The sequence below is a fragment of the Pezoporus flaviventris genome, unplaced genomic scaffold, assembly GCF_033815535.1.
Source record: "Pezoporus flaviventris isolate CSIRO_AGI_PZ_B2104156 unplaced genomic scaffold, CSIRO_AGI_Pfla_v1 ptg000047l, whole genome shotgun sequence".
In the NCBI taxonomy this organism is placed as follows: Eukaryota; Metazoa; Chordata; class Aves; order Psittaciformes; family Psittacidae; genus Pezoporus; species Pezoporus flaviventris.
In genome coordinates this window covers 14,040,663-14,068,087 of record NW_026892595.1, presented here as the reverse complement: position 1 = coordinate 14,068,087, position 27,425 = coordinate 14,040,663, and the positions used below count along the sequence as shown (strand labels likewise).

Sequence of the window (27,425 nt, the reverse complement as noted above, 5' to 3'; positions counted from 1 at the left end):
ATGTCAAAGACTCTTATTACTTCAGGCACAACATCTTCTAAAAACGGCAGTGTTGTGTTTCTTTTTCTTTCTATACTGGCAAATTATAATTGTTCTTACTGTTAATATTTGTGTCAGTGCTTGCTCTAAAATGTAGGGGGGTAAACCACACATGAAACACATAGATTGTGAAGATCACTCTGTCACAAGAATTCAAAATAACTGTTCTTACTGCAAATTAAGGAGAATACTAAAAGAGAGACTAAAAAAAGGTCTGATTTGTAAAAGCAGACTGCACAAGAATACACTTCATGTCAATTAGCTAATATGACTATAACTTACATGTCATATGGTTTGAGTAACTGTTCAAGATAGCCCGTTAACACTGAAAGTCAAATGATATTTAAATTTTATGGGGTTTACATATGTTTTTGCTTACTTTGCTTTAATTTCTCTTTTTGCTGCAGCTTTGGATCGTATGTTAGTCTTGCAGTTGCACTACACTTGAAAGAAAAGTATGGACTAGAACCAATCCATCTTTTTTTATCAGGGGCACCCACCCTAAATGTAAGTTTCCGAATTGTTACCAGTATGAAACAAAACAGTAAGTTAGCTACCAAGAGTAAAAATAACATTTTAGAGTATGGAATGTAGAGTGGCTTTAACAGAAAACAATGTTTGCTTCTGAGTCTACACAGAAAAATTTCTTGTTTTCTTAAAGGAAATTAATTCTGAGGCAGAGAATTTCACATTACAGAGTATTCACTGCTGCTAACCTTAGCCTGGGGAGAACAGTCTCCTTAAACTAATGCCACATTTCTGAATACGGTATTATTTACTAATGGCCTCTTGCTTAATACCGAAATGTAATCAAAACAAAACATGAAGTGGCACTCCCTACTCTGTAACATGTGAAATAGCTGTCTTAACCTAATCTTTTGTAATCCTCCAGCACCAACCCTCCCTCAGTGTATTTGTCTGTTTCTTTCTCTTCACCTGCTTTGTTGGCTTTTTAATCTGTCCTCAGTTTCTGCTGAGGTTCCGGTGGTCTGCTTGTCTTTTCAGGAAAACAACAGTAAAGTGGCTTTTTCCTAGTCTTCCTGTCCTCAGATGGCATTTGCTATTTCCATTCTTCTGTTTCTGGGGCTTCTGAGCAATCCTGAGTACGAGCTAGTACTTGATGGAAGCAACTGTTATTCCTACGCATTTCCATAATCAGTTGGACTCTCTAGTTCTACATCAGTCAGATTTGTGTCCACTGCTAGGCTTTTCTTTCTCTTAAATAGATTATTAGTTATAGTTCAGTTGTGAGAATCAAACTTCAAACAAAATTAATTTAATGGTTACTTGTCTGTGTGAAAGTTTCAGACCTTGAGGGTACTTGGCTCACTCATAATCCGTATTTTCAGCAAACACAGCCTGCTAAGCTTTTCCAATAAGTGTTTTCTGTGGATGTTAAACTAATCAGCCGTTCATTGTATTTTGGAGACACAGAATCATTGTACTTTTTACTAAAACAACTCTTAATTAAGTTATTATTTAAAGTATGTTATATACAACACTTGATCTGTTTTGTCTGGCTGACAGTCTGAAGCATTTACTTACCTCAAAACCGCACATGGGGTAAAAGATGAAGACCTTCTTGCAAATCTAGAAATTTCAGGAGGAACTCTTTTTGAGGTTCCGCAAAATAAAGACCGTAAGAAACATCTGATAAATACTCTCAAAGAAGACTCTAGAGTACTTCACACATGGTCGTAAGTTTTACAATTTTGTATTACATTTATACTTGTATTTTACAGTTTTATTTCTGTCTGATTCAGGTTTTCATTTTTCTCTGTAATTTGTTCCTGTTTCTGTTACAAAAAAAGAGTATGAAACACTAAACAGTTTTCTCCTTTGTGTGCTTCTAGTAGTTAAGCCCTAGATGAAAACACTGCTTGTTGTAGCAATCACTACTGTTATTACAGAAGTGAACATGTCATGGTAGAATTACAGTTCTACACAGGATCTAAAGGAATATTCTGACCTCTTTTCTGAGGCTAAAAATCTCAACTGATGGTGCCTCAGGATCACTGAATTTAGTATCCTGATCCATGCCTAAGCAGAAGCAAAGAATCCCTGTCTTCTAGGCATCCAGAGCGCAACCAGCTGCTTCTGCCCTAACTGCTGTTCCAAGTGGATGTTACACAACAGCTCATGTAGCTGAGTGGTTAAAGTTTCTTACCTTGGCGAAGACAAGGACACTCTTGGATGTGGGACCCATTTTAGCCATAGGAACCTGATGCTTAATAACGCCCTGAAACATTAGAACTTGAATACAAGCAGAGAACATACTTGTTTATTGTAGATGATAATTTTCATTGCAGATTGAAGCTCCTTTTTTTCCTATTGGGTCATTCTTTCATTAAAGTTTTTAGTAATTGCAGCAGGGTAAGGACCTAAGAATCTTACAGACACAGTAATTCCTTCCGTCGATGTTCTGCACAGTCTAATTCCTGAAGTTTGTTATGTTTTGGAGGAGAAAGTGCTAATTTGTATATGGAAGAAACCTATATTTGGGGTTATTTCATGGAAAGTTTCATACTGCTTTATGTTCACAGTTTTGAGATGGCAGATGGGAATATCCCCTTCTCTTGTGATATTACCTGCTTTAATGGGTCTGAAGATCAGCAAGCACGTGATTTAGAAGGTACTTTGCTTATACTTACACATCTGCCTGTTGTATCAAATCAGTTAATGAAGAGCTTTTCTAGAGTCTTTAAATCAACAAAGCAGTCTCAATGTATGAACCAAACCAGTTGATACAGGATTTAAAATAATTATTAAATAGTAATTTTGAAATTGTTACATAGAATGACTCCAATTGTTAACATTTCTCTGTTTCTCATTTAAATATCTTTTTCAGCCTGGCATGATCTAACAAGTGGAGATACTTCCTTCTACAAACTTCCTGGAGGTCACTTTTATCTGCTGGAGCCCTCTAATGAAATTTTCTTGGTAAAACTTATAACAAGATATATAGAACATGCTGGCCTATGAGTATTTCCCTCTGTTTTAATGGCAGACAGTGTAAGATTAGTCCACAGCAGTTCAAAATAAGTCATTCTTTCTGTACAATTGCATGCAGCTATGCCTAAGAGTTGTTTTGTTCCTCCTGTGTAATCTTTTAGAAGAGGGAGTTTTTTTGATTTTTTTTGAAAATAAACATTGGCTTTGGGGCTTAAAAATAAAACAGTTTCCATCATTCTTTTTCCCTCTTCTCATCTTGCATGTGCACAATCCTTTATTTCATTCCATAACCTCATTTCCAAGAAATGACAGCTATGTTATTTTACTTTTAGAGCTTCTCTGTAAATATACTTAATGTAATTTAATACCCACAAAAATCCACAATTCTTACAGGAAGCTTAGTTTATTAGGTTTATTTAGAATAAGATGCAATCTAAAATATAGAGTGGGTATGCAAATACCCTTTACAGTCAACCAGCTTATGATTAAAAGATTTTACTGTTAGACAACACAATAAGGAGTTAAGGAGTTAGTGTTGCATTTTTCTCATCAGCGTTAGTTCATTAGCTACTAAAGGGTTAGTTGTTAGTGGGAATTATTTTGATTATTCTAGATCCCATATTTTTCTACCATTTCTTTTACTTTGGAAATATAGGCTTTCATGGCATCCTCCTTTGATAAACCTGCAAAGGAAAGCAGAGTCATTATCCTTCCATATTTGTCATCCTATAAACATGACTAGATGATGTAAATTTAATTGATGTAACACCTTTTTTCAGGTTCCATGTTTCCCACTTGGCTTTGGCTTTCAAATCTAGCATTCCTGGACATTCTGCCAAAATAAATGTATACCTTTAATTATCATGTAGATTTACATAACATTTGCTTGATTTCATCAAGATATGAGAGTAAATGTGAAGTATATATAGGAATAGGAGTACCAATATTAATATCTCCAACAGTAGCCTGTTTGTATAATCCATATAGTTCCTTCAGTTCTTCATCAGTTGGCCTTGTTTTTAATTTTTTTACATCTTCTGCAGCAGCATTAAAGTCAGCCTGATGGAAAAAAGAAAGTTTTCCTCTCAAGGAGTGTGCTTAAAACATTAAGGACAACATGCACAGTAGTATCATTAGACACTCGCCAATTACTCACTTGGGTTTAGTGGTAAATCTAGGCATTTTCCCATGAAAGATTAATAAAACCATAAGTTATTAGAAAGGGAACCAAGGCTACTTATCTGATGGGGTCAGCACCACTATTTGTGAACCTATTTTTTTCCAACAGCTTTACGTCTAAACGCTTGGACCCATTATTGCCTGTCTAGTGTCAAGGTATCTACAAACACACTCATGCAAGCAGTCTATACAATCAACACAGTGTAAATGTCTTTCACAGTCACACTGGGGGTATGAAGACGTTCACTGAACTTTACATCCCAGCAGTGATCTCTAAATCCTTCTGGCCCTGACTGCATAGTGCTGACTTAAGCAGCAGAGCTCAAATACCCTCTGGGGGTTACTTCCTACTTAGTTTCCACTTCTCTGCTGACAGTGAAGTAGGGAACCAACAGTTGGCACAGACGTGCCTGCTATTGCCAGGACCACCTTCAACACCCAACTCAAAACACAGGGGAAAACATTAAATTTGCCCCATTCATCATCATGCAGCCCTCACTCATATCAACCCAAAGCTATAGCCATTATTCTCTCTACATACTAGAATCATAGGATGGTTTGGGTTGGAAGGGACCTTAAAGATCATCTAGTTCCAACCTCCCTGACATGGGCAGGGACACCTTCCACTAGACCAGGTTGCTCAAAGCCCCATCCAACCTGGCCTTGAACACTGCCAGGGATGGGGCAGTCATAACTTCTCTGGGCAACCAGACTGGATGCCAGTGTGTCACCACCCTCATAGTGAAGATTTGCCTAGTATCTAATTTAAAAATGATGAAAACTGTTTTAATTGAAGTAACTGGATTTAGTCAGCTTGTATCAGAATTGAAAATGGATTATATGGATAACAAAAGGTCTTTCTCTTCTTTGCTCTGGATAAAGAAAATGTAAATATTTTCTTCTACAAAGTTTAATGTCAGAAATACAAAACCTCATTATTTGTTTTCCTAAAGGCTAGAAACAGGAGTGCAAGCTTCCTCACCTCAGTTGAAAGAGAAATTGTAAAACATTTCATAAAGTGTCTTCTGCCTCAATTCATCCAAGAGTTTAAATAACATTTGTGGGGTTTGTTTGTCTCCATTTTAAACACAAACTAAAATCTTCATTCCTGAGTTGCAGCTATGTGAGCAGAACCTGTTCTTTGCACTGAAGTAAAATTCAGCATTTCTGATAGCTGCAGGCTCCGAAGCCAGTCCTACCTTTCTGCTCTTGTTTGTAGAACTCAAGCACTCTTGGCTAGGTCTCCCAAATACTTTAACGATACAAACAGTAATAGTTGCCTGATGTCCCCCTTAGAAACCTGACAAAGTACAAAATTCCATAGATGGTACCATATAAATAGTCATACTCGTATAAGTATATAAATCTTGGAAAAATCTATGGAGGGTCCCATTTAAAAAGTAGCCATATTAGCAGCTTAGTTATTAAAATTAAATAATAATAAAAGCAAGCATTTTCCCCAAACACTTCAAGTATCATTAAAGCATCTAGTTGTTTCCAGCTAACTAAGCTCAAGGATTTCCTCAAAAGACAACAGTATTTTGAATAGATGTAGAGCATTTATTACGCAGAAGCGCTCAACAAGGAGAAACAAAATTAGCGATGCAACTAACATCATTGAATTAACAATGTCTGAAGGAAACTGGAACTGTACATCTCTGACAGTCCTAAAAGCAAAGCATTTATACTCACTCTGTTGGTATAGATGTATAAAAAGGATGTACGTTTGCTTACCAAAAGAAAATGTGATGGCCCACCACTCTTGAGGTTTCTTTTATAGGTAGAATTTATTAAAATAAGTATTTAATTCTAAATCCAAACACCAGGATTGTGACATTTTTGACTATATCTATCACAGACTCCTACATCACAGACATCTCTTAATACTATCCATACACGTACAAACAAAAGCAGCATTCATGCTCTGTTAACAGCAAGATTAAGACGTGCTATCAATAATAAAACATAACTGAGTTGCCACAATTGATTAAAGTTTAAATAAGTTCTATCTACCTTCACCTTTACACTGTAGCCACTGCTGCATGTGGGCCTCTGCTAGCACTGAAGTACAAGGACCATTCAAGTCAGTGGAAAGCTTCCACATGCTTTGAATTGTTTTCTGGTCTAAACTTCACAGTAAGAATGAACTAGAAGCCTTGCTGGACTTCTACAAGACAAAAATTAACTCAGAAAAAAAGGAAACCAATAATTTTATAAGCTTCTTATCTTCATACACTTATATCCTATCTGGATTTATTGGCAAGTATCACAAGATACTGTTTTAAAAAGATGCAAATGCATATCTTACACAGCAAGAAATACGCAGAAATAAAATGTAAACACTTGTTTCTTCATCTCCCTCTAGCTAATCATTGTGCACACACTGTTGCTCAGGATTTGCTTGCTTACACAATATATTTAGGAGCAGCCTATCAAAATATAATTTCCTTTTAATCACATGGCAATAAAATTCCCTTTTAACTCCTCAAATCAAAAGCAAAAGTATATATACAGACGTAACATACACACATGCATTAACGGTAAATGCACAAATCATCAGATTATTATCACAGACTCCATTTGTGCAAAGAAAAAAACTTGAATGAATTAATTTATAGCAGAGTATTTTACCAGTTTGCAAAACTTACAAATCTTTTAGAGCCTCCCTGATGGAAACATTGTTCTATTAAATTTGTCTTCACTCCCATACAGTTTGATTCAATGAATTTTTATGGATATGGATGGTAGCTGTCAACCAAAGCCACAGTGGATAGAAAACCTCTATAATGTCTAATGCAGAATGTGTAACATGTCGTAGCATTCAAGCACTGATTTTTATGTGAAAGTGTAACTGTACACAGCAATGGAATGGCAATATCATACTGTACTCAGCTCTTTCCAATGTGATTTATGGCTCATTGCATAATTGTCAAGCTAATAAATTTATGCTCTAGAGTGAATCCAAGGCAGAATAAAACAAACTAATTTCAATGATCACTAATTAAACAAAGTGTTTAATTTGGTGTTATGTTTGGGATTTGATAATTCTGACCCACTGAAGACGTAAGATTCTTCTCCTTTGCTGTAAAACACCACAATGAAACCTCTGTGCCATTCAGTGTAACTGGAGCTCAGAAAAAAATTGCTGAGCTACTGGCAATACTCTCCCTGCATCTAGGTCAGAGCATTATGCTGCTCTTTGCAAAACATGCATGCTAACCAAGCTGAGAGGGACATTATAATGAGACTGGGATAAAGGCACTTGCAAATCTTGAAGTGAAAGGAATAATAGAAAGCCTAATGAAGAAAAACAGTCTAATCCATCAGGGCATGAGCAGGACAAGGGAAGTATTCATCGTCTGCTACAAAGGTAGGAGGCTAAAAGCCAGCAATGGAGATAATTTTCTCAAGAACTATTTAACTCTATAGTCAGAGGCAAGGTAGAAGGAAGTTGTCTCTAGCCAAGAAGGAAAAAAGTAGCAACTTTCCTAACAAAACACAAGCCCATCAAAATGCACCACTCCAAACATGCACACACTCTAAAAATATATGCACAACTCCCTTAAAAATTACGCTTTCCAAATGCACACATACTGCTGCTTCAGTGTTAGAAGCCTCCCTCCTCCTTTTATAGCTAGATCCTAAAAAAATAAATATGTAACTACAAAATGCAGTCCTAGCAAACTCAGCTGCACACACAAAGAAAAACAATTCATGCACTCTAAACAGGTAAAGCTCCAAAAATTACATGACTTCTGCGAGTTCAAAATAAGCAGTATGTCTTTCAGCCTTCACTTGCAAGAAGTAATGCAGTATTTAACTTCCAAAGGCTTAGGTAAATTTCTTGCGCTGCAAGGTAACCTTGAGTTTGCAGTAATAATCCTTATGCTGGAGAAACACCTCTGATCTCCGACACGGCACTGCACAGATGGACAGCACATCCCCCTCCCTCTCCTCTCCTTGTGCCTCTTCCCCAGCAAATGCGAAACTGCTTACCTCGAGAGTCATGATGCTGCGAGGATGCCCGGGGAACAGCCTCCCTCCTTCTCCAGTGGGGATGTAGCGCTTCTGCCCCTTGAGTCCTGTGGTGTGAGCACGGTGGTGGGGACAAGCTCCAAGGAGGGTGTTGGGCTGGGTACCAGTGACCTCAGCTTGCCAGCCACGGCACAGCCACGCTGGCGCAGGACACGGGGGCTTGCTCACACCGCAGGGACAGCTGAGTGGCGACAAGTGCCAGGGAAGGCTTGGTGGGAGCATTAAGCACACACTAGCTTCTTCAGAGAGCTTGAGCTCGCTTCTATACCGCTGAGGATTAGGCTGCCCTCCTAAGAGCAGAGATACAGCAAGGCTTCCAAGCCCTCTCTTTGAAAAAGGAATTTCTTGAGTGATTTAAACCAAAACCAGCCCAGCTATTGCCACTGTTCCTCGGCCACAGCCCCTGCCTGGGACCTTGCATCCTCCAGCTGCAACTCTGAAAAATACGGGGGTCACCTGGGGGACACCACATGCCAGCAGTCACACACACAAAATACATTGAGAATGCTGTTTTTTTCTTTGCTCTGCTAAATGCAGGATTAAAAAAAAGAATATTAACTGATAAACTAACCTACACGGTAACCACTAATGGAAAAAAATCCATCCCCCCCTTACCTGCCAACTCATAAATTACTCATATTCATGCCTCTGTACACTTACAATTCCTTAAACAGGTTTAATCTACATGTATCTGTATAGTATTAAGCTATACTACTACATGCTTCAGCGTTTTAACCCCTATAAACCCAGATAAAAACACAGAAACGGAGTGTGCTCGTACAGATTTGTCACTGGCTCTCGGCAGGTTGTGGGAAACCCTGAGCATAGCTGCCTCTTACCTGTCACCTTACTGTGACAGAATACGATGTATACATGCAGTAGGGCACACATTGAACAGCAGCGACAGACCTCCCTATCGCTGTGAAGTCCCTGTGAAGGGCGTTTTGACTTGGCCATTATTTCATTAGACGATGTACGACAGACCAGATCTATTACCCCTGTAAAGCAATTTATGGTAGCACTCAGAACGAGGAAATGCCGACAGCAGGTTTCTACCATCGGCGCTCCGAGGCCAATGCGCTGTTTGTCTACCCGGTACTGGCTACTGCCCGCCTGCAGCCGGGCCCCGGTGGCTTCGCTCTCCGTCCGTCCGTCCGATCTGCGCGCTCTCCTTCTTCCCGCCCTGCGCAGCCCCTTCTCCGCCCGCTCCCACCCCAGGCCCCGTAGCCGGAGGCGGGGAGCAGCAGCGGCGGATCCCGCCACGCCAGCGCAGCGGCGGGCCGAGGGGCGGAGCTGGGCCGCTCTGGGCGCCGACGCGCTGCAAGCGTCGCCGTATGCGCGGGGAGCGTGCGGGTGGCGAAGGCGTTGGAGGAGGTAGGGGTTGCTTCGCTGCTGCAGGCTGGAGAGGGACGGCTGAGGCCCGGGCACTGGAACGGGCACTGGAACGGGCACGGGAGGACGCCCCGCTCCTGCGGTGGCGGCGCTTTGGTCCTGGTCCGGCCTGCAGCTGATCCGCGGGCAGGCTCGGCCCAGCGGCTCCGGGGAGGCGGGTGGAGGCCGTGGCTCGAGCCGGCCGGTGCGTTTGCAGCGCGATCTGCTGGTGCCGCGTGGTACCCGCGTTCCCGGAGCGGGCGCGCAGGAGGCCTGCGGAGAGGGGCTGGCTCAGGCGGACGCGGCCGAGCGCGGGGTTTGGTCGTTTCTCCCGAGCGCGGGAAGCAGGGGGCCGGGACGGTGGTGCGAGGTGCAGGAGTTCAGCGTGTCTTTATTTCATCGTTGCTTTATTTCCTGTTCTTGCACGCTTATTTTCCTCAGTAGTGCCCATTTTGAAAAGTTAAACTGAAAAATCTCTCGGCTCTTGCTCCTTTCTGAGGTGTAAGTGGCTGTCTTGGCTTGATAACCCTTGCAAAAGGCCATCAGAGCATCCCTAATTGAAAGCTGTTAAAAACGATAATCCTCAGCTCTTTTTTTTTTTTTAACCTATCATAAGCTTCCATTTCCAGTTCAGTCCCATACAAGATTTCTAGTGGTCATTTCCAGTCTACAGCTGCTACCGTGTTTTGGTTGTTGCAACTGTAATGGTAAAGCAAAGGGGATCAGATAACTGCATGGATGATAGCTCCATTAAGGACTAATGAAATAGGTTGGCAGATCTTCCATCCCTGACGGAGCCATTCTGGGTGGCTGGGAGCAGAGGGGAATGGCAGCCCCTCCCTCCCCAGACAGTTTCTCCAGTTCCCAGTTCCGGAGGCAAACAGCTGGGATGAATAGAGCATCGCCTGGATGCCCTGCAGGGCACTGCACACGTTCTGAGAGTACTGAGAGGGCACAGTGCTTTGCTGCATTTTGAAATACCTATTCAGTTTCACTGTTCTCTGAAAAGCACTCCTGTGTTTCTGACTCATGGATGACACCATCACAGTTCACACTGCATTGATAAAAACTCCTGTTTGTAAGCTTGGCTATGCAACACTGAAGATATCACTGACTCAGCAAGGAGATGGTGAATGGTAATCCAAGGAGGAGTGTGGGGCCTTGGTGAGTTATTAGGGACTGTAGTCAGGCCTGCGTTCCTGCTCTGTTACTCAGGACTAGATTAGTCAGATCTGTAACAGTTTTGCTTTCCCTACACCCATTTCATTGAACCTAAAGGCATGGTCTAGGTCACACAAGAGTAAGAGACACGTGAACTTTCTGGAAGCCCACAAAGGATTCCCTTCCTCCATGGAAAGCATAAGTTTATTAGTAAGAGTCTGCAGGTTTCTATCATACCTTCTAAATGCAGACAATAGACATGGATAGACAATGCAAACACAAGACATTGATTATGGAATGAAAAGGCAAAGTTTTAAAAATCCTCAATAAATTCAGGAAGTTGGAGCTTGTTTCATGTTGTGATTCTGCGTTTTTTTGGTTTTGCTGTTTTTCATGTCATTATCCTGCTACAGCGTAGCTGCTCAACAGTGAAAACTGAGTGGTCATTCAGCTTGTATGGTTCTGGGATTTTTTGTTTTGTTTTTTAGAACTATGGCATCTCCATCTGCTCTTGAGCTTCAGAAGGTCTCTTGTACTGGTGGTGCCTTGCTGTCCACTCTGCTGTTTTAATTACTTTTCATTTAAAAGAGGCATCTGCCGTGTGAAATAAGTGTTAAAGATCAGCACCGAGCTTATATGAAGGTGGCAGTAATTGCCAGTGTTGCTTTGAGATGTGACATTTCTCTTCTGTGTTCCCAAAAGAAGCTTCTGGTACTGATGTCCACAGCAACCAGCACAGTATTTGAACTAACATTTACGTCTTTCTTCCCTTCACAGCTAGGGTGGCAAAACACAAAAGAGGCTCAGGATGTCTGTAATTCAGCAAGGGACAGCACCACTTCGCAAAGCAAAGAAAGCCACTGTAAAAACATGTCTAGATAACCCCTTTGTTTTAGAGTGGAAAACCATCGATGGTGAAGATATGCATTTTATATTACAGACCTTAGAAGAAAGGATTAAACATACTGGGCTTAAAAAGATTGAGACTCCAAGAGTGAAAAAACGTTCCCTTACAAAAAAACAAATGGAAAGAAAATGTAATGCTGGCACCAGTGAACTCCCTAAGGAAGAGAACGCAGAAGGCCATCGACAAAAAATGGGGTGGACTGACACAAGTATCAGAAGACAGCTTGCTATTGGAGTTAATGAAGTTACAAAAGCATTGGAAAAAGATGAACTTCTTCTCTTGCTGGTGTGCAAGTCTGCAAAGCCTGCTATGATCACATCGCACCTCATTCAGCTGAGTGCAAGTCGAGCCACGCCAGCAGGGCAGGTTCCCCGCCTCAGCGAAACTATTGCACCGCTTCTCGGCTTAACATCCATTTTAGCACTAGGCTTTAAGAAGCAGTCTGATAAATTTACAGAAGCAATAGCAGCAATAATTCCCAAGATACCAGCTTTGGAAGTGCCATGGTTTCAGTACAGAACTGAAGAATCTGTGGATTTTGCTCATGAAGGTTCTTCAGAAAATGAAGAACCTGAGCAGCTTGCAGAGGTGCTGGGGGATGAGTTTGTGAGCCTGAAGCGGAAGCGTATGGAAAGCAATCTTTCAAATGTAATTTTGCAGCCTATGAAAATCAAGAAACTTGTCCCAAATCCAAATAAGATTAAAAAACCACCTCGCAAAAAGAAGAAAGCCTTTTCAGCATAACTGATTTTTTAAATGCAATATGGAGTACAGCTGTAACTGAACTATCTTGTTAGGCTTTAGGGTGTAAAGCACTTGAATACAAGGTGGACTTGATGTTGCATTCAGTCGAGGTACTTTCTGCTTTAATAAAGAATATTGCTCAAACTTGGGTGCGAGTCTTTACCTGAGAGCAAATATTTCATTTGCAGAGTTAAAATTGATAATATTCTGATGTAACTTAAGAAGTCATAATAAGTACATCTTTGGAATTAATGCAAAGCACTAAACAAATTTTGTGTTTTTATACAGATGAACATGCTTCAAGCAAAACAGATTTAAATATAATTATTCAAACAAGTCAATACCAAAAGTGAAAGTTTATTTAAACAAAGGTCCATGCCAGTATAACTTTTAAAGCTGGTTCAATGCTTGTTTCAAGTAAACAGCACAGTTGGCCTTCCCTTTGGAACTGTCATAGTTTGCTGAACAATAACCTTGTTCTGGTGAAGAACATAGGCAGACTCGACTTCCATAATACCTGGTGTCTCATATGCTGAAGGAACAATATTTTCAAATACAGAACAAACCCCAATTACTAATGCTGCATTTTGAAAGATGAATTCCTTATGCAAGCTATTAACACACACCCTGTGAGAAAAAGTAAGCTAACCTAAACTCCATTTGATTTCTAAATGGAGTCTATTAATTTCCCAGGAAATTAGATAAGTCATACACTGTTGGGTATAAAGTAGGTGACAGCTGTAACTGCTACAAGACTGAAAACATTCCACATATCTTTTGAGTTTTCTTTAGTTTTACTAGAGACTACAGATAGTTTCCTAATGAGATATTTGTGTTGTAGGAAGGACGGGGAATAGTGCTGCAATTCAGACAATCAAAATAAACAGCCAAGGAACTTACTTGGCACTCTGCAGTTTAAGCAAACATCAGTATGGTATTGCAGAAGAAACACAAAATACCTTGAGTTACTTTGTATTCTTAAAAATGGAATTTACATGTCATATGTTTCAAAAATTTGCTAATCCAAATATCCTGTACCATCAGATACCTAATCTGTATTTTGGTTTTTTTTTAGGCGTGACTTTAGTTCATGATACCAACTACAAATGGAGGCAGTAGCAATGATTCTGTAATCGTGATGCTCTCTTAAGTTTAAACAGAAGTAAGATATTTAATGCCAAAGTTTCTGTCCTCCCTGGCTGAGGGTGGTGAGAAGAGATGAGGGGTCTTTGCCTGGCTTTGTAGTCCTTCATACATAGCCTTTGTTCTGGCTTTTTGTATGCAAAAAACTTGACGGCATGCTAGCACTAGTGTACTTAGCCATGCTAGTTAACTGTAATGTTTGCAAGACAGGGAAGTTTACCGTTCAGATTCAGAAGCAAATGGCACTGTTCTCCCAGAATACAGCATAAGGGTGGCCACACACCTTCCTTCATGTGCAATTACCCCAAGACTAGGGCAGAAAGCCAGGTTCAAGTCTGTCTTTTACCTGGACATATTTGGGCCCATCATGGCCTCAATGCTTTTCCAAACAATAGTGCTGGGGAGGATTTCCCTTCTGATTTCAGAGAAGAGGTCTGGCTATCCCTTCTTCCACTTGCATTTCCATGAAGGGAAGGGAAGGGAAGGCAGTGAGCATATCTTTCACTTGGCATTCAAGATCACCCCTCCAGGTAAGGGAATGTCTGGCCACAACCACTTCTTAGCAACTTAGTACCCTAGCCATGAAGACAGAGCTATGCCCTGCTATCCCACCTCATGCTGAACAGCACCCAGATGAGCTCTGCCTTTTAAAGCTGAAGCAGAACGCACTGAGATTCTTGGTGCACCTTGCTCCTCATCCCAGCAGGCTCCAATGCCAATGTCCAGCCAGGAAGGCACCTTCCTGCCTTTTGGGAATTAAGAACTAAGTCTTTGATGGAGTTGAGATTAAATCCTTCTTGAAACCTCAGATATCATTACCATCAGTTACAGTTTCAGGCACTTAATTCTGCTCAGGCCTCACACAGGGAGTCAAAGCTCCCTCTGCACCATCTGTTAGGAATGCTACTAGCAGACAGCTATCAGAGGGCCAAAGCTGTAGAGCCCAGCTGCACCAGTAGATGTCTGAAAGATCTCCTCTGAAGCCCTTTTGAATTAATGAGGTCCCGAGCTGATGCACACCCAGGGGTCAGACAAACCATGTTCCACCCCTTCCTTTGTTTGAAGGAAGTCAAATGCTTTAATCATAGAGCATAAGGGAAAGTATTTATCACTGTCTCTAGGCAATTCCACAAGAAAAAGAAACCAAACCACAAACCATTCACACATTGGAGAAAGAGTGGGAAGAAAGAAAAACCCCACTGCTGTAAGGAGGTGGGTAGGGCTAGCAGTTACGAAGAACAGACAAAATTTATCTTCATCTAAGTTGATGTTTTCAGGTACAGAATTCAACTTTCAGCAAAATCTGCTTTCAGAATTACAGGCATGTTTAAAAGGAAAGTTTAGACATTTGCATTTCATGAGATATTCATGTCACATTCAAAAGATGCTTACAGCATGGAGGCTTCACTACCACAGTTTGGCACTTTCAGCTAGAACAGTTTCTCACTGCAGACTTCCTCAGTGCTCACGTTACTGCAGCATGCGTGAGCTGAAAGAACTGCTACCATACCTAGCTATGACACTATGCTGGAATGCATATAAAGTGCTTCAGAAGCCACTCTGGTTACTAAGCATTCATGAGGGAATTAACAGCCCCCCCAACAACAAAGATCAGCCCTTCTACATTTCAGGTAGCACAGTATAAAGACTTCCAAGGATTGAGGGTAGAGCGTTTCTCTTCTGCTTACCAGCCACATATATAGCAAAACTTCTTGTTCCAAAGTCGGGATAAAAACACTACCCGGAACAATTTCTGAATACATATTTACAAGATAATTTTCATTAGAATTACAGACTTCATAGGAAATCAAAGTAGACAAAGGAATATGTGCAATTTCGCAGAAGCGTTGAAAACATTCAAACTACAAATATCCTGATAGCACTACTAAAATTCTCAGTTTTACACACAGGCTGATGTTATTCTACTGAGGGAAAACTAAGGTTTTTGTGCCACAACTGTAAATTAAGTACAGTAATGTATTATCATTCCGGCAACATAGATAACACCTGCACTGAACAGTGCGATACTGTTAAATCAATCCACTGATCTATCGAAGATCAAAGTACAAATCTATTTTTATTGATTTGGCAGCGTTGCGTATGGAGAAACAAATGCACTAGTTAAACCAGTACATTGTCATACTGCTCTAGTTACAAAAACATCCAGGACTTCCACTTCCATAGAACTACAAACGTATTGTACTTCATTGTTTTTCCCCCAAATGATGATATCCATGTGAAGTAAATAAGCAAAGATACTCAAGTTTGTATCCTTCATTCTGTTACACTGACAAACATACACCACCACTTAATAAATAGAAATGCAGCAGTTCGTCCACATAATAGCAAATATTTTTGTACCCTAATCCACCACTGAAGTTCAGTTTGTACAAAACAGTCTTTTCTAAAGAGTGGAAAAAAAATACCTTCTTCTCATCAAGGTGCAAGCTAAGCTTTGAAACTTAAATGAATGTGCTTTTATTCTTTTATGGACAATAAAAGTTTCATGGGCCTTCTGATCTATCTGAAAATGCATACATTTGGTCACATATGGATGTCTTCATTGTTTGGGTTTAATGGACTACCTCAGTTATCACTGACGTTGTGCTTTTACTCCTCTTGAACAACACCGTTCCAAGAGTTATGGAGATCAAATTAACTCAAACGATGACCGCAAAGTTCTAGAAACATAAATGTCCTCATTGTAATACAAGACCAACCTAAAGGAAGATGAAAAAGACAGCATTTTAGTACAATTATAGCAATAAATCTAAATAGCATTACTTTTCTGCATGTCAATTACAGATCTTAAATATGACTGATTAAAAAAAGTTATTTTAAAACATTTTGGCCAGTGTAGATTAATGTACCATTTCACCAAAGAGAATTCAGGAGCTGTTTTTTTCTCCCTTACCTTTTCAGATTCCATGCCAGGACACCTCCAGTTATATAAATAATACTGCAAATTTCCATCTCCAATCCCAAACTTGAGCTTTTCCAGGAATGTTTTGTTTTCCATTAAGTCTAGTGCATTGAATACATCAAATCCTTTCTGGCAAGAGCAAAACATTTTTTAAATTTTACCTTTTAAAGTTTCAAATGTTACATACAACGTGGCATACAATATCCAAGAGACTAGGCTAATTAAGTGGAAAAAAAGACAAGGGAATAAATCTTGCCTTTTAATTAGGTACACACATAAAGAAATCTTCCCAATAAAAAGTGAAGTATAAGGCACAACTTTTCTCAAAGATTACCTCCAAAAAGGCAGGAATTTTAAAGCCACTTTCAGGGGTAAAGGTCTGAAGAGTCCCTAAAGCATTACCATTATCTTATTCCTATAGATAGGTATTTTTTACAGTCACATACAGTGTTTTGGCACACATGGGCTACTCCAGCTAAAGCTGCATTAATACAGCTTATGGTGTTTTCAGCCAGTTATCATTCTGCTAATGATAAATACTTCATTTCTGTGATTTGGTCCTTTCTGAAATGACGTTCTATTTAGAAGTCAAATCTTCCACATTATTCTCCCTCATGCACCCTCTACCAAGTCCTCTCTTCTTCAGCCTCCCAAATTCACCACTCAAAGAGCCATTCTGCTGCCAGAACAGCCACACAGCCGAGCTACTCACAGCATTCTGTGCAGCAACACAAACATACTCAAATTCCAGCTTACTGTGAACTCTTAACAAGCAACATAGAGTCAGTTAAGCCATCACAGTGACAGTCACCATGTACAAATAGCTGAATTTGCTTGGGGTTCTGGATATAAAACTCCATTTGCTTGCAATTAACTGTGAGGGAGTCTGACCTAAGAACCTGAACTCTTAACAGCACAAAGGCATTGTGCCAGCAGGACATTAGGCATGCATGTGACTGCTTTCATGTAGCTTGAAGTCTGAGCAGATACAGCCTTTGCAGACCATCCCTGGCATCATACAGGATCAACACAGAAATCCTGTGCCACATGCAGCACAGACGGCTCTGAATGTGGTCTGCTGGACCACAGCTAGAATTCCTTGTGTTAAGCACTCAATCTGCTAGGTGTAATATCACAAGTAGTGCAGCAGCAACACTTCAGATGGGAGGGGCAAGCTTCAAGCATGAGGAGCCGAAAACATGCCTATGCTCTGCAGCATGTTGGGAATGGTTGCTAGAATGAATACCACGAACTGGATGAAGCCTGTGCAGTGCTGTGAACTGATAGGGCTAAACAGGTCCCTGAGAATTCAGAGTGCTGGGATGTGCATTACTTGCACAGCTCTGTACGATATTGCCACTGGTGTTTGCACTGCAGTCCCATGAAACGCTGATGATTAAGGGCCGAGTATTAAGTTTTCCATCAGACAGCAAGAAACTCTTAAAATTCCTATGTTCAAAAACTTCCATTTATAGTTTCTTCCCTTCCATTCAACTAAACCATCTGTCAGCGTAATTCCATCCATGAAGGTGTGTTTAAAAGCTACAACATAACAGATCTTTACAGGCAGCAATATAAAATGATAAAGCTTGCACAAAAGAACTTTCAGATTTTGTAGAAATAAAAAATAGTTTAAAAAACCCAAAATGTATTTAATAGAACTAATGAAACTATTTTAGTGACACTTTCCATTCTTCTGGTACTTACTGAATACGGTCATGAGTGTGCTCTTGGATTATTTACAGAGCTTACACTATTGAAAACACTCGACCTTCATTCACTTGTCATTCCCTAGCATCGCTCAAAGGAAAAACAAGCATGGCATTTTATACTTTAATATATATATATATTGTATATGTCTCATCAACTGCACTTTGTGCTGTGAACAGTAGAAGAAATCAGAATGCAATGATATGGAAAAATTCCTGCCGGTTCTTACCTTCCCAGCTCTCCTAAGAATACTTTTATGAAAGAAGCAGAAAAAAACCACCCAGCACAACTTACCAATTTAGCTATAATGAGTGCATCATTCATTAAGTCCAAGAGAGGGGTCTCTGTATGAATATTGTAAAAGGAATAGGCAGCTTTGAGGCTTTTATGAACAGGATGGTGCATCACTGTTGACGGTAACGTGTAGAAACTCAGGAAGTCTGTTAAAATACCGTTTGAGCCCTACAAAAAAAAAAGTCAATTAATAAGAAATAACCACTTGGTTATCGGTTAGGCTAACACGACTGTTCTAAGCAAAGTAATAAATACAGCACAGTTCTGTGGTCTGTAAGTATTATGGTGTAACAGGTAATCCTGGCTAAGGTTTGAATAAACTGAATTCTTGCCAAGGATGTATCTATATATCAGAGTGAGACTGAAGCCTGAAATACTCACTTCAGAAAAGGAAATGATTTAGATTTTTCTAGTCTATTACACCAATAACATTTTGACAAGCAGTTGCCAAAGCATTACACTTTGTTTTCCAAGCTTAGCCTAATATCAAAAGAGCACACTTTCAAAAAAAGTACACAAATTTGTTTGCAATTGAAATAATTTTTAAAAGAATGTTTTTTAAAACTGATGTTGTTCACAGTGAAGAGTAATTTTCTCAACTTTCTAATACCAGGGAAAAAATGTACAGTGCTGGTATACAAAGCATAGTTAAATCAGTTCTAGTGACTATTAACCAACTATTAATCCATTTGCTAGACAACTGCTAAAGCACACTGACATTCTATTAAGAACAGCAGCGATCAAAAAAGGTACTTATACAGAAATCTAAAGTATCTTACACAAACTCTCTTCATCTGTCATGCACAGAACACAGTTTAACTACCTGCTGGAGTGTAGATTAGCAGGAAATGGGAAATAATTATTTTTTGTGTTACGACTGACACGCTGAGCACAAGAAAACCTACCCAGATTTTCACTCCTGCTATTCCGATTGGGTCTCCTGATATCTCCAAGAAGATAAGGCAAAGGAGACACACAAATGCTTGTTCTTGCTTGTTTGCTTTGTTTTGAATGATTGGTGCTCACTATTTTGAACTCAATGAAGGACCTCACATGGATCCTTAAACTGATAGTACTTCTACAGTAAAAAGAGAGTTGAACCCACCACATGCAAAAAAGCTATTGTCTCAGAGCAGGTACAGATTCTGTAGTAGAGATAAACTAAAAACAACAGAAAAGTTACTAAGTCCCTCACTAAATTCAGTAAGGACAATAAAAATATTAATTCAGGAATTATATAGTCTATTTTAAGGTTTTAGCTCTGCACACTACAAATATGACTTAAAAATCTGATGCCAACTTCTCCAGGTCACACATGTCTTTAAGCACTAACCAATCTACATTTTGTATAGTGAGAAACTAGTTCAAGACAGAGCACAAAACAAACAAGTGAAGATTGCACTGTTCAGTTAAAACAGCACTGCCAACGGTACACTCATGGTGATCTAACAGATCACCAGATTTTTCTGCAGTCTTCAACTCACCAACAAAGCCAAAAACCAACCCAGGGAGTGGGGAGTGAAGAAGAGGAAGTGGAGAACGAAGGAGGGACAATAAATTAAATTATACCATGGAAGACTCCAATGAGCACTAGACCCACTGTAAAGAAAGTAGAAAGCTAAGCTTGGGACAATGACAACTGACAAAGCAGGACCTCTCATCTCCATCAGCAGTAAGTTTCTACATTCAGATGAGACTCCTGCACAGATTCAGGCTGCAATGTGCGAACACTGAGCTTCACAACCTGCAGCTTCTGTGAGGAGCTGGTAGGCTGAGGAATGTTGGTGCTGATTATTGTCAAATAACCTTGTCTCTAACCAATATACTATCTAAGTACAATGCCTACAACTGATTTAGTATGGACTCAAAGGGAAGAGTGCCTCTTTCTCCACTAGCTTTACTGCAGCTATTCCAACCATGCCTTGGAGATTTCCAATCCAAATGCTGATCTATTCCTGCACTGCTTATTTTGCAAGAAGTGTTGTGACCAACAGGCTGGAGGGTGGGAGTAGTAGGTTGGGGAGGGAAGAGTAAGTGTTAGGAACAGATGATGCTCTCCATCTTTTTAGTGGACAAAGACTGTAATTTTCAAGATAATTTAACTGCTAGCTGACAACACTCACAACAGCACCAAGGGATGGTTAACTTTTATTTCCCTATTTTACATTTACATGTATATATGTACAGACACACAGACACACTTTTTTACTGGGGAAAAAAAAAACATTTTACTGAAGCAGACCATCAAAAAACCTAATTACCCCAGCAGGTGCCCCTAAAATGGGGTTTTAAAATAAAGAATTTTGAACTAGTGTATGGCAAAACCAAACACCTGAGAGAATGATATTGAACTCAAACCAAATCCTTATCTCAGTCATTGTGTCACTTTTCCTGTTTTCTAGAAAACAAGATTTGAAGACTGCTGCTTATTATCATGTCATATCTCTATGGAAAAAAAGGACAAATGGAGGTGGAAGGGTTGTTTTTAAAAAGATGTAAAGTCCTTTTCTACAATATTTCCAAGATAGTGATATTTTGAATTTTTAAAATTCTTAGAAATATCCTGTTATAAAAGCTACAGTTTATCACAACTGAACAGTCTCACATTAACAGGATGCAATGCAAAGAACAAAGCTTGGAATCATTGTATCAAGTTCTACCTATAGCACACATCTTTCATACTGTCTGCATTTCAAAAACTTGATGCTGACATGAGCTTTTGTAAGCACCATTCACATACACATTCATCAAGTAGTTAGGGTATGTTTTACCTCTACTACGTAAGTATCAATAATATGATCCCGAGGCAGGAACCAGTGGGCTACCTCTTCTTCATCCATCACAGGAGCAAGATTAAACTGTTTCAAGTAAGTGTTGATTAATTCTTGTACTGCTTTAGTATCCTTTTGTTCCATTGGTCTCAAACCTGAAGTCTTTGTGGCCTTATTGTAACAAAAGAAAAATAGATGTTAAGATGTTGAAAGGAAAACTGCATACACAGCAAAGGCTGAAAGTAGGTTGCAGACTCAATCCATTTGCTATAATGCATTCCTTATTAGCCTACTTTACCCCAGCCACCTAATTCATTATGCTATTTTGCAAACAGCTTTCAATCAGAATTCCCTCTCTTCTAATTATTGAGACAGTTTGGGGCAATTCAATCTTTATATTTCATTACTGAAACAGCTTCTTTTCTCCAGAGAAATAGACGCCATTGCCAACAGCCTAGACTTCACTAATTTTGTATTGTTTAAGGTTTTTTAGGGCAGTCTTTATTTCTTATCTTCTTCTGAACTACCTAGGGCCCAGACACAGAAATAAAATATAAAGCAACTTGTGTATCAGAAATTAATCTGAAGACAAGAACACTTGTGATTCAACCAAAGTCAGATGATAAAGTATAATTAGAAATCACTTTTTTTTTTTAAAGTCCACCTATTATTAATGCTTGCAAACTCCCTCGCTAATTCAACTTTCTATACAGGCACAACTGCTGTTGTGTTAAGAAGAAAGCTCCTCATAACTTCCAAGTGCCCCAAATTAAAAACCTACAGTATTTTAACAAATAAAATTATTTCTATGGCTTTAAACATCAGCAAAGGAAATACTGCTTTCCAGTACTACTACAAGCAAAGGTGATTAAAGCTTTCTCCACAGCTCTTATTAGCTTTCCTGCATGTTTTCTTTTAGAGATGCTAAAGCTTGTTCTCTTCAGAGCTCATTTATCCTGCTTCATCTGTCTGAACTACATACACATAATACATTAATCACAGCAAAGTCAATTGCAAGAGCAGCCAGGTAGAGACTTGATTACTGGAATGCTGAAATTAGTGTATCTGATTATGGTCTGCTCAAAAGGCATTATTCAGGGGGAGGTATTTATTCACATACTCTGGGAGTCAGCAGCAAGATGAAAAAAAATCAAGGCATATTTTTCCACAGCTCTGGCCTGTGTATTATATTTTAGTCTTCCTGCTTTCCTCAGCAGCCTGGGACTACGGTTTGTCTCCACAACAGCACTTCATCTAGATTTTTAAATGCCCTAAATCCATAAGGGTATTCACCTGACTCATCAACACGACATTTCCTATGCTGTATTTCATTCATAACCTATAAAAGGTTAATTTTGGCATCCTCCAAGCCTTTGTCCTTCTTCTACAGCCATACACTGGAACAGGATGGGAGGAAAAACAGATGGGCTGGAACATCCTTATCCCCCAGAAACACTCAGAATGGCCACCAGTAAACAATTATGCACAGCCCCACAAGTGAGGGAAAGTATACAGAACTGGACTAAAATTTGTTTCTCTGCTCCACATATCAAGCTGCACCGGGCACATATTCATGCCAGTATCCTGGCTCAGGATCACAGTCAGGAAAAGACATACAGAGACAAAGATGCTCCTGTCTTTAATCTAAACACAGCCAAAACCTACCTCTTTCAGAAAACTCCTTGCTCAAGATATTAAACACTTAGGAAAAAAAAAACACTTTATTATATCTATAGGTACATGCGCAAATGCAACCTTGAGTGAGGGTGGTATTAAGTAATAATATTTAACCTTTTTAATTCAGAGTGTTCAAGTGATTAGGAATGATTAATTCCTCTTAAAGGGAGACTAGTTTCCGGCAGCAATGATATTCCAAGGACACTATGAAAAGAGGTTAAAATGCAAGAAACAGTGGTTGGTGCTGAGGGACAGGACAGTGTGGACTGAATGAACAAATTTATGTGATAGTACTCTTTATGGCAACAGCCTGAAGCTGAGGATTAAGATCCTCAAGAGCACTTAAACCCTTTCTCAAGGAAAAAAAAAAAACAAACCAAAACCACCCCCAAAGCGCAAGACCTAAAGAGAAAACATTAACATGAAGATTAAATCTTTATTTTCCATGGGAGAAGCTCCCAAATCCAATCTAAAAATAGACAGCTGGGGCATATGGACTCCTACACCACTTGGTTTTAAAAGTTGCTTTTCAAAGCACCTGTTTTTTATTTGCACATCTCTGTATGTACAGTATGTTTGCCTTAGCTGCACGTTCTGAACGAGGTACGATGTATTCTTTGTTTTCCATTATTTATTTTCCTGTTGAAATCTGGGTTTTCATGATTAGGACAGGAAGATGATCAGGGTACAATTGCTGTTTCTAATGATTCACTGTAGGTACACTTTTTGTACTGTAAGAAATCCTTATTCTTTATTCTTTACCTGTACTGCTTCCGTGAGAAACAGTACCAGAGTTGCCATCAAAACCTGTATTTGAAATGGTCTACTGCACTTTTTCAGACTATTAAAAAAGTCGTCTCGATTTGATGTAAGCTATATTTAGCTCTCCATGATTCAAACCTAATTAATTTGGTTATTAATTCTTAAGCTCTGAAAACTGCTGCCCTGCAACAGGGGAGAACCTGCATGTGCAGACACAGGTATAAGCAGGCAGCACAGAAAACCAGTCTCTCTGACAGCAGCAGGAGTCCAGATCAAGCCATGGCATGTGCTTTATACCAAGAAGTACTTAGTGTACTACTAACATATGCAAGTAGTAAGAGAACCTGCTGCATCAAGGTAAATATAAACAGATGCAATTTTCCAAGTCAGATAAATCACTACAAAGTACTACAAGTGAGGAAAAATGTATTTCTTTTTAACCAAAAGGGAGGGTTTGTTTAAATAAAGGCTTACTGTTATGGTACAGGTAAAGGGCATTCTGCAATCCCTCCAAACAGAAAAGTAGCTTTTACAAGCAAAGAAATTGTTTTCAAATCATAAAGCTCAAGCTATCTTCTATAAGCTATTAATTACGGCAATGAGATTTTTTAATAGTACATCTCAGACTACTTACAGTGACTTGCCCTGTCTTGGAAATACATTCTAAGGCTTTTTGCCAGCCTAACTACTAGCTGCAAACATAAGGAAAAATATTTGTAACCAACCTAGCTATGCCAGAACACTTGGGTTTTTTTCGCTAGACCATCCAAATAAACAGTACACGACATACTGAGGTGGCTTTTACTGAGCCTGCTTACTGCAGAACAACATTATCCGACAGTAAAAGCTGTGAATTAGACTCAAATCAACAACCCCACTGTATTCGATCAGCTTTCTGATGGACTTCTCTGAGATTTTTAAGACATAAACTGGTGATTTGCTGTTCCAGTAATCTCTTATTAGATTAATCATACACAGAATAGTTTTACACATCTTTAGCTCAATCCCACATGTATAAGTCAAAGTTTCTGTTTTTTTCTTTGTTTGTTTATGGCTTTTACATCAAAGTTCTATTTTCTCCATATACAGATCTACATTTCTAACAACAGTCTCTTCTGTTTAGTATATCCCTTAAGGTCTTTTTTATCAACCAGAGATTTTTTCTTTTTTTAACCCAATGTCCTGCACACACACTGCTTTTCCACAGAAAAGCCTGTGCTGTCAGAGACAGATGGAAGGTTATTTTGGGCCTCACAGTAACTGTGGGGTTCTCTGTAAGTCATACTGCTTACATCAGGAAGTCTGTAGAGCTTCATTGTTCTCTGTAGAGTCATGTTTCTACTCAAGTGTGAAAATTTCACCTCCACCAATTTTCTGGGATTCAGTGATCGATGCCAATACCTGGAAATAAAATTAATAATGAGATTAAATAGCACCCATTTCCCTACTTTCTCGCATTGCGCCTCATCTACAGATTTGTTTCTAAGCAAACCTGTACTATGCCTGTAAGAAGCTTCAGCAAAAAACATACAAAGAAAAGTTATATCCAAGCAGTAGCTTTCAACAAGGCCTGCTACCACCATATCTTTAAACTAAGCAAATGGTTTTTATTACAGAATGAGTAATCACATTTTAGTACATTGCCCTGAATATCTCACCATAACATTTATTTTGTCGTATAGACAGGACCCTCTCCTCATGTCTAAGTAGTCTACTGAAGGAGATCTCCCCTTCCTAGCAGATCATCGTCCAACAGAACATCCCTAGTTACTCTAACACAGCATGGCTTTTTTTTGTCTATCCTTCCTTACAAAAGCTTACAGGATCTTTGGCGGTGATAAGTACAAACACTATTTCAAATGAAGAAGTACCCTGTGCTCCAGGACAGACAGCTGAACTAATACTGCTGGAACTAAACTTTTCCAAATAGAAACAAAATCTATCCCAAGCAAACAAAAACTATCCTTGATTACATGCAAGTTTTCTCATGCGATAGTCTTCCCACCTTTATCAAATGCTCATCAAGTCCTCCTTTCTCCAGGAAAAATGAAAGGATTTCAAAAACCAAATCATACAATTCCCAGAAATGCCCTGCCATCTTTGGCAAGCAACCATGTCAACAGGGAAGTGCCCCAGCAGGGAAACCAACCACTTGAAAAACACAGGTATACGATGTTGTCAGTGCTAGCATGGCTCCCACCAGAAGGTCAACAGAAACATCTTAGTTGAGGTATAAACAAACCGAAAGTTAGATTATAGTCCAAGAAACTGTTTTATCGAAAACAGCAGAATGAAGGAAGGAAAGAAAGAAGGGGGAAAAAAATAAAAGGCGACAAGGAAGTAAGGAGACATGGAAACCCCACCCTGACAAACGCTGAGGCCTTCAGGTTAGTCAGGGCCACAACAGGTAATTTCTTTAAATGTTATGCTTGTAATGGTTCTAGCCAATTACATAACATGTTCTTTAAAATGACTCCTACAGAAACTGATATTATGAACATCACCTAGGTTACCTGCAAGTGGCTACAGGTTTGGGGAGTACCACTCCAGCAGTGTAAACAGCCTGAAAAATTCCTTCCAGGTTTACTCTTCTGGTTATTTCCCGAATCAGGACAGGTGCTACCCGTTTAGATCTCAGTTTCTTATGGACACATAGAAAATTGATTTCTACCATTTTCTTCACACTAAAAGGACATTAAATAGTGGAAAAGTTAAACAGAGTTGCACATTGCATATTTTCATTTGCATAATTGTAGCTTTCCATGTTGTGACAGAAGAATTCAAGGTAAAAATAAATCAGCCTGTGAAAAAGTACATCTGCAATAACTGCTAATCCATGATACTGCAACTGCAGTGGCAAATTGTGCAACATGCAAACTGTGTCTAACATGTTTGCAACACTCCTTTTTCAGAGCTCTATTAAGACTTGCCTCACTTTAAGATGCACTGTGGCATCCAAGCACATGCTATATGGTATAGTACTTGTCAGTGTATGAAGACCTGGCCAACGAAGTCCATCTGATGGACTATCCTTTAAATACCTTCCTGGAGGGTCAGGAAGTTCTGTGTCATTATCTGTATCATCTATCAATAAGAAAATTCCTTAACTATGTATTCCTGGTCTTCACTGTAAGCAGTTCATGAGCTCAAGAGCTTGGAGGGGTGGGGTAGGGGAAGAAGAGTAGAAAAAAAAATCACTGCTGCACACACAGGATTCATCTGACTTTATGGTCAGTAAGCATCCTTCTCTCTTTCTAAAGTTTCCTGTGGCAATGGATACCAGTTTAAGACTTGTTTCATGGTGTTATTCTTTTACAAAAACCAAAAGTAATTATGCATTTTACCTGTCATAAATACGAATATTTGCAGGGATGGCACTTATGAATCCTACCAGTTTTTTGTTTGAAGACACTCTAACCCCACAGTGCCACTGGGGTAACCAGCCCGGAGGACGTAGTGCCCTAGAATTGATGACAGAAATAATTACAAATTACTGCCTAAGAAGATGTAATAAAAACACCCTTCTTCGCACTTCAGCCAGACCAGAATGTGGAACTTGCTACTCACCACAGAAGAAATTCAGGTGAATAATCAAACCTAAACATATTATCATCATCTTCTACATAATTCTCATTTAACAGTGTGTATAACTCCTTCAGCTGAAAACACACACAAAAAAAATCCAAAGATTTATCCACACACATCAACCAGGATAAACTTGAATGACTTTAGATACATACGAAAATTGGTTTACTTA

At 39.4% G+C, this 27,425-nt stretch overlaps 5 protein-coding genes across 8 annotated transcripts in view; 2 read left to right on the top strand and 3 right to left on the bottom strand.

The window, feature by feature from the left end:
* The window catches only part of CROT (carnitine O-octanoyltransferase), a 47,923-nt gene extending 31,585 nt beyond the window's left edge, over positions 1-16,338 (bottom strand). Inside the window, exon 1 of the mRNA XM_061468379.1 lies at positions 16,334-16,338. The gene's annotated coding sequence lies outside the window, so the exon portion shown is untranslated. The remainder of the gene's footprint in view (positions 1-16,333) is intronic.
* Positions 1-27,425, top strand: part of OLAH (oleoyl-ACP hydrolase) — a 221,580-nt gene that overhangs the window by 2,502 nt on the left and 191,653 nt on the right. The window contains exons 3-6 of the mRNA XM_061468387.1: positions 447-546; positions 1,567-1,736; positions 2,583-2,671; positions 2,888-3,138. Coding sequence (XP_061324371.1) covers positions 447-546; positions 1,567-1,736; positions 2,583-2,671; positions 2,888-3,021 — 493 coding nt within the window. The 3' untranslated portion in view covers positions 3,022-3,138. The remainder of the gene's footprint in view (positions 1-446; positions 547-1,566; positions 1,737-2,582; positions 2,672-2,887; positions 3,139-27,425) is intronic.
* Positions 3,187-8,303, bottom strand: ACBD7 (acyl-CoA binding domain containing 7). Its single transcript, XM_061468386.1, has 4 exons — positions 8,167-8,303; positions 3,933-4,050; positions 3,761-3,823; positions 3,187-3,674 (listed from the first exon to the last, which is right to left on the bottom strand). Exons 1-4 carry the CDS (start codon positions 8,176-8,178, stop codon positions 3,601-3,603), a joined length of 267 nt encoding a protein of 88 aa, XP_061324370.1. The 5' UTR covers positions 8,179-8,303; the 3' UTR covers positions 3,187-3,600.
* On the top strand, positions 9,475-12,532 carry RPP38 (ribonuclease P/MRP subunit p38). Of its 2 annotated transcripts, none has more exons than XM_061468384.1 (2): positions 9,475-9,579; positions 11,515-12,532. In XM_061468384.1, the coding sequence occupies exon 2, from the start codon at positions 11,546-11,548 to the stop codon at positions 12,386-12,388; it is 843 nt and encodes a 280-aa protein (XP_061324368.1). In that variant the 5' UTR covers positions 9,475-9,579; positions 11,515-11,545; the 3' UTR covers positions 12,389-12,532. The 2 variants fall into 2 exon arrangements, with proteins under 2 accessions (XP_061324368.1, XP_061324369.1); XM_061468385.1 differs by lacking the exon at positions 9,475-9,579 and adding an exon at positions 10,630-10,740.
* NMT2 (N-myristoyltransferase 2) overlaps positions 12,726-27,425 on the bottom strand; it is a 36,800-nt gene continuing 22,100 nt past the window's right edge. For 2 of the 3 annotated variants that reach the window (XM_061468383.1, XM_061468381.1), the window contains exons 5-12: positions 27,236-27,327; positions 27,013-27,129; positions 26,182-26,352; positions 24,961-25,069; positions 21,230-21,400; positions 18,459-18,626; positions 16,446-16,583; positions 12,726-16,251 (exon numbers count right to left, since the gene is read on the bottom strand). In XM_061468383.1, coding sequence (XP_061324367.1) covers positions 16,231-16,251; positions 16,446-16,583; positions 18,459-18,626; positions 21,230-21,400; positions 24,961-25,069; positions 26,182-26,352; positions 27,013-27,129; positions 27,236-27,327 — 987 coding nt within the window. In that variant the 3' untranslated portion in view covers positions 12,726-16,230. The remainder of the gene's footprint in view (positions 16,252-16,445; positions 16,584-18,458; positions 18,627-21,229; positions 21,401-24,960; positions 25,070-26,181; positions 26,353-27,012; positions 27,130-27,235; positions 27,328-27,425) is intronic. The other variant, XR_009746061.1, reaches the window with a different exon arrangement.

Coding starts and splice junctions, on each gene's coding strand:
- RPP38 (XM_061468384.1), top strand. CDS start 11,546: ATGTCTGTAATTCAGCAAGGGACAGCACCACTTCGCAAAGCAAAGAAA.
- ACBD7 (XM_061468386.1), bottom strand. Junction 3,824..3,932: donor TGTTGGAGATATTAATATTG/GTACTCCTATTC, acceptor TTATTTTGGCAG/AATGTCCAGGAATGCTAGAT. Junction 3,675..3,760: donor AACATGGAACCTGAAAAAAG/GTGTTACATCAA, acceptor TTTCCTTTGCAG/GTTTATCAAAGGAGGATGCC.